Genomic DNA, 15,098 nt, shown 5'->3' on the forward strand with positions numbered 1-15,098 from the left:
CAAGTCTACCACAATTTCCATTGTGGTCCTTACTATTTAAAGTGCAACGCACGGTGGAAAAATGCCATATAAATCAAATCGATATTCTTCTTATTCCAGCCGGCTACCCAAGCAGAGTATAGGCCAGTTCCATGAGGGAGACGCGTATGTTGTGAAGTGGAAGTACATGGTGAGCGCAGCAGTTGGGAGGAGGCAGAACCCAGAGCTGAGGAGTGCGGGCCCTGGCAAAGAAAAGTGCTGCTACTTCTTCTGGCAGGGACGGAACTCCACCGTGAGCGAGAAAGGAACGTCAGCACTGATGACAGTGGAGCTGGATGAGGAGAGAGGGGCACAGGTACTGTCAACCTGTAAATACTAAGGCTGCATCTCAAATGGCACCCTATTCCCTATATATTGCACTCCTTTTAAACTAAGCCCCCATACCAGACCAGAGAGCACTATATAGAAAATACACTTTTGTAGTGCACTATATAAGGAAAAGGGTGTCATTTTGGATGGAGCCTAAATCCATGCATACATGTATCTACTGTCACTGATCTGAGAGCAGCCCTAGATGCATATGACCTGGGTGAGCGTTGTCCCTCTGTCTCTCCCCCAACAGGTCCAGGTACAGCAGGGGAAGGAGCTCCCTTGTTTCCTCCAGTGTTTCAACGGGGGGATGATCATACACTGTGGGAAGAGAGAGGAGGAAGAGGAGAACACACAGAGTAGGGATCTCTTCTGGTTAGCAGTATGACGTCATAGCCCTCAGAACAGTTGCTTAAGCAGTTAGATGCAGCTCTACTGTATTATTAGGAGCGCTGTTGTGTGAATAGAGTTACAAAATTCCAGTAACTTTCCCCAAATTCCCAGGTTTCCCAGAAATCCTGGTTGGAAAGTTACAGGAATTGTGCAACCATATTTGTGAATGTGTGCCATGTTAGAGGGTCTTCTGACTGTGTACCTGTGTGTCTGTGATCAGGAGTAGTAGTACTAGTGTATGTATCATACTGACCGTGCGTGTCCGTCTGTTACCAGCTGATTGGCGTCTGTACTGTGTGAGAAGGGAGGTCTCCTGACTGTTATTCTAATGTATTCCAGCTGAGTGGCGTCTGTACTGCGTGCGAGGGGACGTCCCAGTAGAGGGCCACCTCCTGGAGGTAGTGTGTCACTGCAGCAGCCTGCGCTCCAGGAGCTCCATGATCCTCCTGAATGTTAACAAGGCCCTCATTTACCTGTGGCACGGCTGCAAGGCCCAGCAACGCACACGCCTGGTGGGCCTCACCGCCGCACAGAGGATCAAAGAACAGTGAGTCTCTGTCTCAAATGGCACCATATTGCCAAAATAGTGCACTACTTTTGACCAGGGCCTACTCTTTTTCTTGATAATTTACTATGCCAGTAGTTGACCAGGAAAAACTCTTGTCCCTAGTCATGAAATGTATAATGAAATGTGTAATATGGGATGCTTGCGTCCCAAATGGCACCCTATGCCCAATATAGTGCCCTACTTTGGACAAGGGCCCATAAGGCACTATATGGGGAATAGGGTAGAATTTGGGGGACAACCTGTATATTGTATGTGGAGGATATGAACCATGTGTTGTCTGTTAGATGTCCGTTGGAGGCGGGGCTCCATAGCAGCAGTAAGGTGACCATCACCGAGTGTGACGAGGGATCAGAGCCCACTGGATTCTGGGATGCGGTCGGTAGGAAAGACAGGAAGGCCTACGACTGTATGTTGCAAGGTACAGTATAGTCCTATTACACACACACACACACACACACAATTGCAGTGAAATGACTCATTCACAAGAGCACTCCAGTTATTCATCATACTTCTGACTATTATTCATTTGTTTCAGATCCGGGTAAATTTAACTTCACCCCTCGGCTGTTCCAGCTGAGCAGTTCTTCAGGGGAGTTTGTAGCCATAGAGTTCTACCACCCCTCCAGAGTTCCGGACCTGGTCAGCTCTCTGCCCTTCCTTCAGGAGGATCTGTACCAAGCCTCCCAGCCTGGTGAGTCCTACAATACAATACAGTACCATACCATACCATACAGTACAACACAACACATTGCAATGCAGTGCAACACAACACAAATACTGTATATCAGCCTTGAGGCTGATTTACTTGCAATCAAATGTCAGAGCCTGTTTGTTTGATTGTTCCCCAGTAGTACCATGAAGTTAGGTCCACATTCATCTTGAGGAATCAACCGTCCCTCTGCTCTCACTGTGGCCTTACTATTGGAAATAGCTGATCTAAAATGACTTTCTCTTCCTGTAGCGTTGTTCCTGGTGGATAACTTCCATGAGGTGTACCTGTGGCAGGGCTGGTGGCCCCAGGACAGCGAGAGCCCCGGCTCCGCCAGGATCCGATGGGACATGGACAGGAAGTGCGCCATGGAAACGGTGCTGCGGTACTGCAAAGGTAGAATGTGATAATGTCATCTGTTTGACATCAGTGTGATATTACACTTTAAATATGATGTAATCTCTGGTGTTTATCTTTCAAGACCATTTAGTTTCATTGTACTGTTAACGTGCAACGCTTTTCACTAAGGGCAAGCCTCTCTCTAGTTAGGATTTGTTACTGAAGTGTGTCCCAAATGGCATCCCATTCCGTAAAATAGTGCCCTAGTTTTGATGTCCTCAGGGCTATGGTCAAATGTAGTACACTATATAGGGAATAGGGCGCCATTAGGGCCGCATCCTAAATGGGTTGACTTCCTCCTACAGAGAAGAATGAGAAGAAGCCTCAGAAGTCGTATCTGATTCATGCTGGTCTGGAGCCTCTCACATTTACCAACATGTTTCCCAGCTGGGAGCACAGAGAGGACATCGCAGAGATCACTGAGAGGGTGGGTTATACGCCACACACCCTGATCTGACAGCCCCCTTGTACATTACACACACATACTCTGGCCACACACACACACACGTGTGCAGTGCTCTTATGTCCTTTTTCTTGGGACCATAACAGTGTGTGTGTGTGAGTCAGGAGGCGGAGGTGTGTAACCAGATCATCTTGGTGGAGGATGTGCTGGCCAGGCTGTGTCAGAACACCTATCCCCTGGCTGAGCTGCTGGCACGCCCCCTACCTGGGGGCGTCGACCCCCTCAGCCTGGAGATCTACCTATCAGACCAGGACTTTGAAGTGAGTTTAAGTCCAATGTTTTTATTTATCTAACGGCAAACCCTCTCTAAAATAGTTGATATTAACAGATTAAAGTAGTCCAGTTGCAGTTTGTATTAAATACACAATGTGGTGAGACCACCCCTCTCACCATTCAGCACCAACACACCCTGTGAGAAAAGTAAACCTTGATTAAAGACTGAATGGGCTGGTTTCCCAGACAAAGGTTAGGCCTAGTCCCAGACTAAAAAGCTAATCTTAATTGAGAAAGCTTTTTAGTCCAGGACTAGGCTAAATCTTTGTCTGGGAAATCATTCGAAATGTTGTTTTGTTGAAATCAATGCAGTGTAGTCATGTTCATATCTGATGCATGCAGTATGTCCATGTTAAACATAAACCACAGTATGTGTGTGCGTTCGTGTGAGGTGTGTGTGTGATCCCCTCTGTTTGTGATGGATGAAAAGGTCAAAAGGATTTCCACAGATAAGAAGCTCAACACAAAAGCAGAACCTGTGAGAAGCAGCACCTTGCTTCCTGACTGCGGCTTGGAATAAGAGCTGTATCTGTCACACTGTGTCCTGTACATGTACTGATAGTGACAGCGGGTGCATCCCAAATAGCACCCTATTCCTTTACAGTGCACTACTTTTGACATGAGCCCTGGCCAAAAGGAGTGCACCATATAGGGAATAGGATGCCATTGGCGATGGAGAGACAGACTGGCCCAGTCAGGTCACCCTCCATTTCATACATTACCTCAATCTGGGTGCACTCCTCTTCTCTCCCACCATTCAACAAGAGAGAGGCCCTCTCCGTTTGTGTTTATCTCTATTTACAGAATTCAACACACACACACACACGAACACACACTGGAGGAGGACAGAGTGGTTCCAGCGTCAGAGCTCACTCTGTGTACTCAGGAAATGAGTTCTCGCTCTCCTTGGGCGTCAACTCCCCTCCTCAAATAGTGTGACCATGGTTACAATGAGGACAGAGGGCCCGGAGAGATGCTTGGTCTTTGGTCTGTAACATGCCAATGGCAGAGAAACCAGGGGCTGTATATATCAAGCATTTCAGAGTGGTGATCTAGGATCAGTTTAGCCTTTTAGATCACAGTGAATAAGATTACATGGACAGATATCCTAGATCAGCACTCCTACTCTGAGATGGTTGATACCTACTGATGTAATTTGTGATTATCTTACCGTCATTACTTTCAGCTCCCTGTTAATGTCTAATAGCGCTGTAATAAACTCTTAGTCCAGGCTAACTTCTCCCCTCACCTTTCAGGCTGGGTTCTAGGGGATTCAGGTAAGATGAGTTATTTATGACGCAGACTATGATAAATGAGCACTGGCGATTTTACTTGTCTTCAAGCACACAGCATCTTCACTCACGGTAATAACCTCTGACCACGCTTGTTCACTCTTCTTTTCCCCTCTTCCTCTGGGCTGTCCTGCTTGCCTTCTCCACCTGTCTTTTCTTTCTTCCTCCACAGCAAGGTGGAGCACAGTGGATCACTTCACGTCTTTGTAGCATGGGCTCAGGCGGTTTACTGCAGTCTTGGAAAAAAGGGTTCCAAAAGGGTTCTTCGGTTGTCCCCGTAGGCGAACCCTTTTTGGTTCCAGTTGGAACTCTTTTGGATTCCATGTAGAACCCTCTGTGGAAATGGTTTTGCATGGAACCCAAAAGGGATCTAGCTGGAACTCAAAAGGGTTTTCCTGTGGGGACAGCCGAAGAACCCTTTTAGTAACTTCTAATAGATCCTTTTTTTCTAAGAGTGTACTTCTGCGTAAAACGTATTTGACTTTGAACTTTGCTGAGACCAGAGCATGATAATCAATGATGGTTCATTATTTGACATTACTTTGTTTTGAATTCAGCCAATGTGACTATATATTGACCACCCCTGGTGACATATTGAGTCTCTTCCTCTCTCACTCTGGCAGTGCAATAATTGGAGCTGTTTCTTTCCCCCATGCAGAAAGCATTGGACATGAAGCGAGAGGAGTACGAAGGATTACCAGGGTGGAAGCAAGTGAACTTAAAGAAAGCTAAAGGACTGTTTTAGTGTTAAGTTAAGCTGATGATGATTGTGGAGAGAAATTCAATTCAGCAACTCTTGGACGACAGTGGAAGTTGATAAAAATGCTGCTTTGTTGTTAAAACCAACGTGTTTTGGCTCCTAGCCTTCATCAGGTTGGTTGTGGAGAGAGAGGACACAGAGACTGTTGACATGATGGAGGCCACCAAGCTGTCCCCCTCAGCACTTCCTTCCCAGCGGTGTGACTGAACCCCAGTAGTGGCTGGTGGTACTTTAAATCAGTGGATGGGCTCATCATTTCAGTTGAATGGAATCATTGGAAAAGTATCAAACTCATGGTTTCCAAGCGTTTGATACAATTCCATCCACTCCATTCCGGTCATTATTATGAGATATCCACCCCTCACCAGTTTCCTCTGCTGAACACACTCTCAGGGACAGCTTCTCTGAGTGGGTCACAGGGGGGAAAAAGGAAAGGAGGCTGGGGTGGAGGATCTGCTGAGGTGTGCTAGCGTCATGTAGCATATTGTTTTTACCTTTCAGTTATGTAACTATGTAGGAAAATGAAAATTCTGCTAAGCACATTGTATGCGAGTGGCTTTATCAGGTACTGTACAAAGCAGGACCTGCACTCTCTCTCGCTTTCTCTCTCTGCTTCATACTGTACTACAAGTCTCCACTTATTATGACACCGCTCATGCCATATGAAGTGAAGAGGAAATTCAGCAACTCTTCGAGGACAGTGGAAGTTGATAAAAAGGCTTGTTTAATGTTAAAATAAACCAACACGTTTAAATTGGTCGGTAGCCTTCATCAGGGTTTAACAGATAGAAGAACAATGAAAGAGGGCAGAGTTTCATGTCATGGACATATGAATGACATACACACTGATGTGGTCTCTGGGTGTGATGTTTTAACTGTTGTGTGTGTGTTTGTGAAGTATTTAGAAGAATTTGTATTTATGTTAAAAAAAAAAAAATCTGGTAGAAGGACAATGTATTCAACTTGAAAGTACTGTGTAATATCTGTCAGTAGGAGTGTTTTTTTTTCCTTGTCAAAAGGTGTAAACATGCCAAGTATGTACCTTTTTTGTTTTGCGTTCTCAGATATGGTACCTGCCTGGGGCTGTCATAATGACATCTAACCTTTACAGGTACCTGAGAAATGACAAACGGTTGTATTTTTAAAGGCATGGAATTCTTTGTGAAAAAAACCTTGATGAATGTTGAATGTATAGTGCCTTGCTTTTGTGTACAGTTTATATACAGAAATTCTAGTCTGCATTTCGAAGACTTTCTTTGTGATAAAATAAATAGTAAATAAACAACAATGAAAATCCCAAAATCCAAATACATGTTAGTTTGTATTAATTTGAGTGAATCTCAATTGTATTTTCTTGAATACTCACATTCTCCCTCCTCGTCACTTTTTCAAAATCACATTGGAGTAGAAGATCTGTGGTTCCTCCCCTCTGACCTCTGACCTCTGACCTTATCCTCCAATGTGTTTTGAGAAAGAGACGAAGAGAGAACGCAAGGAATCTAGGGGAGATTCTCATTTGGGGAAACAGTCTGTCCTCTCCTCGACTCTTCCCTCGTCCTCTCCTCTGTGACCCGGAAACCCATGTGGTAGAGGAGAGTGTCAATTCGTTAGTAGGTGAACCGGAGAGTGTGCTTCCCTCCTCTATTACCTAGTTCAGCAGAGGATGCACAAAATAATCCCACCAGGACCTAGCGGGGATGTGTTGTACAATGCACCACATCCCCTTTGAATCAGCTGTTGTTTTTTCTCAGAAGACAAAAGCATGCACGCATTTAAAAAAAAAACAAATCTATAAAATGTCTCGCACAACTAGCTAACACATTACACGTTTATTTTGCGATTCCAACCCTGTAAACATAATTTGCCTGGTGACATGCAAGAGTCTAATTTTTTTTGTTTCCACGTTCCCTGTCCTCACCGCCTCTGGAGCAAAACCAACTGAGATTCTCCCTAGGAAATACAATTGAGATTCACTCTAAAACTTGCTTGACTTTGTAGCGGTTTGTCTTATGCCCAGCAGATGGTGCTCTTTGTTCGTTCAGGCCAAACATCCCTTAAAGTCCCATGCAGTCTTTTTTATTTTTAAATGATCACTGTATGTCTAATAAATCCCTGTGTATGTTTATTTTATGAAAATAACTACACATATATTTTGTATCATTTATTTCCCTGAGCCTCCTTTTGCCTCCTGATCGTGTGGGCGTGTTGATAGAAATTGAAATATATTTACATACACAGCCCTGATTGGCGAATAAGATCGTCTACTCTAGTCTAGAGCCTACCCTGCTTACCCCTTCAAAGTAGGAGGATACATGTGCAAATAAAAGATGAGTGGTCAGAATAATCAGACCAGATTGTGATGTCAAGCTATGGGCCAAAAACTCAAACACACCTGAACTTCCAGGTGTTTATTTTTTCCATCTCTTACACTAAAAGGCCATTATCATCACTTTCACAATTTCAGAGTGTTATTTCATCCTCGTAGTGTGGAAATATATATATTTTTTTATACATGAAAATCACGTTTTTGACTGCACTGGCCTTTTAAGTTCTGAACCGTTTCCAGTTCTGTGTGTCATGTATACATTTGCCAAGCATATTAAGATTGTACGAGAGATATTATTTTCTTAGTGACTGCTGTGTAGTACTATGGAGAACTAGTTGTTGTGAATTGTACAAGTGTTAATTCATTATCTACCTAGCAACTAATATGCTGTATTTATGTTGGTTAATTGTTGGGAGAGAGCAGGAAGTAGTTGAGTTGGTGTATGGCTGTAGACCCAGCTAACAATTAACTTTCCCACAACTTTAGTGATCGTTCCCTGAAGAGTCTCATTAGGTCTTTAACTAACGTTTTCATAGGAATGTTCCTGTGATGTGCAAGGAATATGTTTTAGGAAAATATTCCATCAACATCCCACCAAATGTACACATTACATGATTGCCATGTTTTCAAAACATATGATTTTAATGTTCTAGACACGTTTAATGGGAACTTTGAAAAAATATGTGTCACAAAAAATAATACTATTACACCAGTGGAGGCTGACAGCTCATAATAATGGCCGGTACTAAGCAAGTGGAATGGCATCAAACGCATGGGAACACCGTGCTTTTAAGATAGTGTTTTCAATTTACATATTTGACATATGATTACATTGTGAATGTTCAATTAATCAGGATTTATTATTCCTCACCTGTGATTTGAACTCACAACCTCTTGGTTCACAGTACTCCGATCTTCCTGCTATGCCATCAGTTAATCTGACTATTCACTTATTGATTTTATGTACAGATTTCAGCAATTTAAGAGCTTCCTGTACGGTTATCTAATGTTGGTGGGGCATATTAACCGGTTTAAATGATACTATTCAATCACTATGATCAATCCAATATTTTCTGAGTGTACTTTTAACAGAACTGAGATTTACTTTAAAGTCCATTCACCCTATTGCTTACACCTATCAAGTTGTTTTAGATTGTTACAGGCTTTATTTTTTTCAATCATATTTTAAGGTTGACATTAACACTTTGGGCACACCGATTGGCGTCACCTCGTTAGTTAGTATGTGTTACACCTGTGCTGGCTTGTCATCTCGTTAGTCAGAAGGTGTTTCACCTGTGCTGTCAAAGGTGATATTTAACACTGGCTGGCCCAGTGCTCTAGTTGGCTTGAGAGATGTGGAGGGTTAATGCCTTTAGTTGGCACTCCCGATTAGATTTCTGAAAAAAACAATCCTCTTCTCTGTTTTTGTAACAAAGGGGGGTCTCGTCCGGGATATTGTTTCCCATGAGTATGGCAGCCGCTCTAATCACCTACTCTGAAGCTCTGCTGTGCCCAGATATGAGTTTTCAAAATACGCATTTGTGTTAGTTTGTCACTGACTTCCACCCGAAGGGGTTATAAGATTGTTGGAATCATTTAAGTTGGAAGCATTTGTGGAAAACCCTAGCTATATGTACGAAGGTGAATCTGTTCATCATTACTAAGCTTTATGACATCAAAGTTGCACATGACGATTCGAAAGCAGTAGTCAGTTAGTCTATACTGCTTTGGTGGAGGAAGAAATCCTTCCGGAGAGGGAGTATGATACAATGTGTCCTACAGTGTGTAGAGTAGACCCCATAGATTTGCAACTGCGAGAGGTAGAACTAAAGGCGAAATGGGAACAGAAATTAGAGCTTGAGCACAAGGAAAGAGAACATGCAGACAGACAACAAGAACAGGAATGTGAGCATGCCATTTGATTAAGAGAGCTGGGTCTGGAAACACTGAATCCAGTCAGGCTGTCCTGCACCCCTCAACAGAGTTTGATCTTGGTCAGAACAGCCAACTTGTACTGACCTTTCAACAAAAAAGAGGAGGCCGTATATTTTACTTTGTTTGAGCGGATTGCCACCACCCTAAAATGGCCACAAAATATTTGGTCATTGCTCCTCCTTGTGGAAAAAGCTTAAAGTATAAGCCATTTTATGATCTCAGATTATGACACTGTTAAAGCTCCTATCCTTTGGGCTTATGATTTGGTCCCAGATGCCTACGGACAATTGTTCGGTAAAGTACTAATGTGAAAGCAATCCTGAGAAGTTACACCTGTACTGAGGTTTGTCTTTTTCTACAGTGCCAAAAGATAAGGATTGGCAGAAAACTGGTTTTTTGTATCCGCAAGTGGCTTGTGTTTTTCTTTTGCCCAAATAAGAGTGTTAACCAGTTTCTCTTAACCGTCATGTGTGCTGCCACTCGTTTCCCTGAGGCCATTCCACTGAGGAAAATCACGGTTCCCAGTATTTTTAAGGCCCTGGTGAAATTATTTTAAATGTTTGGACATCTGTGAGTAGTGCAATCAGACCAAGTTTTGAATTTCAGCAATTGCTGCTAAAGTTGGGCGTTACCCGTTGCCTCTAGTGCCTACCACCAAGGGTCTATGTTGAGAGCTTGCTGCTTCGAGTTTTATAAAGATTGGGATGAAGGGGTTCCTCTTTTGATGTTTGCAGCGCAGGAGGTTGTTCGGGAATCTCTCGGGTTTTGTCCGAATTAGCTTGTGTTTGGACATCATGTTAGAGGTCCTTTGAGCTTGCTGAGAAAGAGGTTGTTGCAGGGCGACACTTTAAACACCAAAACAAATCTGTTGGAGCATGTTAGCACTTTTCGATACAGATTGCACCGCGCCTGTGAGTTTGCCAGTAAGAATCTGGAGAGTGCGCGAACAAAAACGTGTGGCACAATCGATAAACCCGAAGCCGCACTTTTGATGTGGGTGACCAAGTCCTGGTTTTGTTGCCCATTCTGGGGTCACCATTGCAAGCTTGCTTTTCAAGCCTTTACCCCATAGTGAAATGAATGTGTCATCTAGATTACACCGGAGCGCAAGAAACCTGGCTGTGTCATGTCAACATGTTGAAACCATACTTCACCTGCTAGCGAAGAAGTCAGGGGAAACCGGTGGTGATGTTCTGCCTGTAGCCACTGCTGTCACCATTGACTATAGTCTTCCTCAAGAAAGCAAAGAAAGCCCAATACTCCCTGTGCCTGTGGGACGGCTGAGTAACTCAGAGATTCTAGAAAGCCTTCATGTATTTTTGGCACACTTATCTCCAGAAAAAGGAAACATTTCTGCTTTTAGAATATCAGGGTTTTTTTCTCAGATGTGCCAACTCAGACAAATGTACTAGAGCATGACATTGACATTGTGGACTCTGCCCCAATCAAACATGCCTATTGAGTGAATCCTGAAAACCCAAAGAAACTCCGTTGTGAGGTGGAGTTCATGCTTGAGCACAGCATTGCACAGCATGGCAAATGTCAGTGGAGTTCACCCTGTATATTAGTACCTAAGGCGGATGGGTCTCTGCGGGTTGTTTCCGATTTTCAGAAACTCAATGCCGTTACTAAGTCGGATTCGTACCCTTTACCAAGGGTCGACAATTGTGTGGACCACGTTGGCGCTGCTATGTACGTTAGCAAGTTGGATCTACTGAAGGGATATTGGCAGATCCCTCTAACTGAGCACGCCAATGAGTTGCCTGCTTTTGTAACTCCTGACTATAATCTGTTTCCGTTCAGGTTACAAAATGCTAAGACCCTTTTGGTCTCTGCACTGGTGCTAGCTGCTCCGGATTTCCGTCATCCATAACAATGTTGAGCACTCTGTGGGATACTTTTCAAAGATATTGGCCTCAAAAACCCTACTCGACTATCGAGAAGGAGACTTGCTTTGGTGCTGGCTCTTCAGCACTCTACTCCTCTGGTGGTCTATACCGATCATAACCCTCTCGTTTTCCTGCAAAAGACGAGTTCCACGAATCACCGACTCCTTTGCTGGAGTCTCATTTTGTAGGAGTTTCCCCTTGAAATCAGACATGTCCGTGGTAAGGACAACTTGGTTACTGATTGTCGTTCAATGGTGGACAGTCAAGCCTTTGTGTAGCGTTTAGCCTGTGTGTAGCCCTGGCACAAATTTTGTTTTGACTGCAAGTTTTGCTCTATTCGAGATGAGTTTTGTTTTGGTTGGGCTCGTTCCAAGAGGATGAGAGTTATGGAAACATACTTAATTTTACCCGTTTCTCAAAACGTCAGTTTTAGGCAGCAATTGAAAGAAAACTATATACAAAAAAGGGGGAAAATATAAGAAAAACATTGTAAAAATTATAATTTTACAAGGATACATAATATATACATTATATAAAAAAGTTGTGCCAAGTATTTAATTGTTGACAGCCAGTAGACACCATGTTTATATTGGAGAAGGCGATGCATTCGTTGATTATGTTGGGATATGGAAGTTGTTTACTGTTGGTTGTGAGCAAACTTGTTGAACACAAATATGGAATATATTTGTTTTAAGGGGGAAGGTGTTACAGGCTTTGGTTTTTCCATTTATATTTTGAGGTTGCATGTTGGGCACACTGGTTTGGTGTCACCTGGTTAGTCAGTATGTGTTACACCTGTGCTGGCTTGTCATCTCGTTAGTCAGAAGGTGTTTCACCTGTGCTGTTACAGGTGATATTTAAGAGTGGCTGGCCCAGTGCTCCATTTAGCTTGAGAGATGTGGAGGGTTACCACCTTTTAGATTTCTGAAAAACAATCCTTTATCTGATCTTCCCTGTTTTTGTTTTGCTCCACTTTTTGGTTTGCTTCCTGTCTTTAAGTTTGATGTGGGATTTTCTGTTTGCCTCTTCTTGGGCAAATTTAGAGGGTGTTCATGGTGGTTGTCTTTTAGGTCCCAGTTTTTTGTTGCTGATCAACTTTTAGTGGAAACCCCCATGAGTGTCTTTCAGAACTCCTCCTAGCCCCTTTAACATATTGTGATTTGTCCCGAATGTCTTTTTCCACATTAAAACTTGGAGATGGAATTCCGTGTGGTGTATTGTTTTGGTATAACTGGCATTATCATTGCTTAAATGGCAAATGTGAAAAAGTACAGACATGCTACTGTAAATATACACATGAGAATATGGCATCCATGTTCTGGGTGTGTTTCTATCAGAAGCAACTCTACCACCTGGGCCAAGTTTCGGCAACAAATGTTACAGATAACACAATAACGAGAGCTGATGTGATTCCTAATCAGAGACATGTTTGTTCTACATGGTACATGTGGTGTGAAAAAAAAAAGATTAAAAAAAAAAAGATAGAGAATTCACTTTCAGATGCTCAGCTATCTAGAATTCTACCGATTCCCATCTTTTAATGAGAAACTAATTTGAATTAGATCAGATATTGTAGGTCTCTTGTAACTGTTACCAAACAATGACATTAACATATATTGCCAAGAATGTGAGACTAGCAGGTCTTGAGCCAAGGCTACCAGCACCAATGTCAAACACCCTAACCACTGTCTCAATAAGGGATATCTCTAGGGCATACTGTTTGCTTATTGGCCCAGTATAGTGAGGACCTGTCCAGAAGAAACCCTAACCCCTCCTCCTTAGGCACTTGAGTAGATCTGAAAAAACGGTATATGTGTAAGAATAGGGTGAATGGATTTTCAAGTAAAGCTCAGCTCTATTAAAAGTACACTCAATAATTGTTTTTATTGATCATGGTGATTCAAGAGTATCATTAATATAGGTTAATACGCCCCACCAACAGACAACTATACAGAAAGCCCTTAAATTGTTTAAATAAGTGAATGAAGTTAATGATGAGAAATAGTCAAATGAAATAACTGATGCAGACATGGTGACAGCAGGAAGATCTGAATGTTGTGAACCAAGAGGTTGTGAGTTTATATCCCAGGTAAGGACATGTTGACTAATAATTACTGTATAAATTAACATGCAAAATGTAATCAAGTGTGTCTAATATCTAAGTTGAAAACACTATGTTAAACCTCTAAAAGTCGAAGCGGTTGGGGAGGTTCTACTGACCTGACATCCGGAATTGTTTTAAGATGGTCAGACCATGGATCATTTAGCTATTTGATTTGTAATTTTAGGACCCTTTAGGTACCCGTCCAAAATAAATTATTTGATAAAATATGCAATTTGGCCTTTATTACTATAGCCTATACGTATTCAATAACACATTCATGAATGGCAAAAAAATTGTCAAAAAAATAATTATAAGGAATAACGTTTTGAAGTTTCTGTCCGATATCTAGGAGATATAGGAAATATTTTAGTTTTTTGGATACATATAGTATTTAACCAATTCTTTTTGTTGCCACAAAACTACCTTCATACTTTTATTCAATAGACTTATGGATTAATCCTCAGAAAACTGGACACAAATGTTCTTGCAACGTCACATAAAACGTGTCTAGAATGTTGTATATTCTGAGAACATTGTAACCACGATCTAGATAAATTCTGTTTATACTTATTGTAGAAGTCTGAAGTAAAATGTAGCATACTATACTACACACTGTAGTATCCCTCTGTGACGAGATTGTGTAGAGGTAGGTGAAGGAGTCAAGCGCAGGAGAGCAGAGATGTCCGAGATGCGTATTTAATAGGCAATTCCCATAAACATAAAGGTCAGGTACAATACCAAAAACAAATGCTCTTAACAACAGAGAAAACCCGTTACTCACGGAAGGAGGGAAACAAAAAAAACAACACTCCTAAACTTATACACACTATGTATAATACAGTGGGGGGAAAAAAATAATTGTATAATTATATAATAATTTTAATGGTAGGTTTATTTGAACAGTGAGAGACAGAATAACAACAACAAAAAATCCAGACAAATGCATGTCAAAAATGTTATAAATTGATTTGCATTTTAATGAGGGAAATAAGTATTTGACCCCCTCTCAATCAGAAAGATTTCTGGCTCCCAGGTGTCTTTTATACAGGTAATGAGCTGAGATTAGGAGCACACTCTTAAAGGGAGTGCTCCTAACCGCAGCTTGTTACCTGTAAAAAAGACACCTGTCCACAGAAGCAATCAATCAATCAGATTCCAAACTCTCCACCATGGTCAAGACCAAAGAGCTCTCCAAGGATGTCAGGGACAAGATTGTAGACCTACACAAGGCTGGAATGGGCTACAAGACCATCGCCAAGCAGCTTGGTGAGAAGGTGACAACAGTTGGTGCGATTATTCGCAAATGGAAGAAACACAAAAGAACTGTCAATATCCCTCGGCCTGGGGCTCCATGCAAGATCTCACCTCGTGGAGTTGCAATGATCATGAGAACGGTGAGGAATCAGCCCAGAACTACACGGGAGGATCTTGTCAATGATCTCAAGGCAGCTGGGACCATAGTCACCAAGAAAACAATTGGTAACACACTACGCCGTGAAGTACTGAAATCCTGCAGTGCCCGCAAGGTCCCCCTGCTCAAGAATACATATACATGCCCGTCTGAAGTTTGCCAATGAACATCTAAATGACTCAGAGGACAACTGGTGAAAGTGTTGTGGTTAGATGAGACCAAAATTGA

General features: G+C 42.3%; 1 protein-coding gene across 1 annotated transcript in view; it reads left to right on the forward strand.

Annotated features, from left to right (window-relative positions):
• The window catches only part of svilb (supervillin b), a 50,554-nt gene extending 43,560 nt beyond the window's left edge, over positions 1 to 6,994 (forward strand). Inside the window, exons 35-43 of the mRNA XM_029724823.1 lie at positions 100 to 334; positions 602 to 707; positions 1,081 to 1,288; positions 1,594 to 1,727; positions 1,845 to 2,000; positions 2,271 to 2,414; positions 2,723 to 2,844; positions 2,967 to 3,140; positions 5,104 to 6,994. Of these exons, the coding sequence (XP_029580683.1) occupies positions 100 to 334; positions 602 to 707; positions 1,081 to 1,288; positions 1,594 to 1,727; positions 1,845 to 2,000; positions 2,271 to 2,414; positions 2,723 to 2,844; positions 2,967 to 3,140; positions 5,104 to 5,190 (1,366 nt within the window). The 3' untranslated portion in view covers positions 5,191 to 6,994. The remainder of the gene's footprint in view (positions 1 to 99; positions 335 to 601; positions 708 to 1,080; positions 1,289 to 1,593; positions 1,728 to 1,844; positions 2,001 to 2,270; positions 2,415 to 2,722; positions 2,845 to 2,966; positions 3,141 to 5,103) is intronic.
• The last annotated feature ends 8,104 nt before the right edge of the window (positions 6,995 to 15,098 follow it).

Source organism: Salmo trutta, chromosome 31 (genome assembly GCF_901001165.1).
Source record: "Salmo trutta chromosome 31, fSalTru1.1, whole genome shotgun sequence".
Lineage (NCBI taxonomy): Eukaryota > Metazoa > Chordata > Actinopteri > Salmoniformes > Salmonidae > Salmo > Salmo trutta.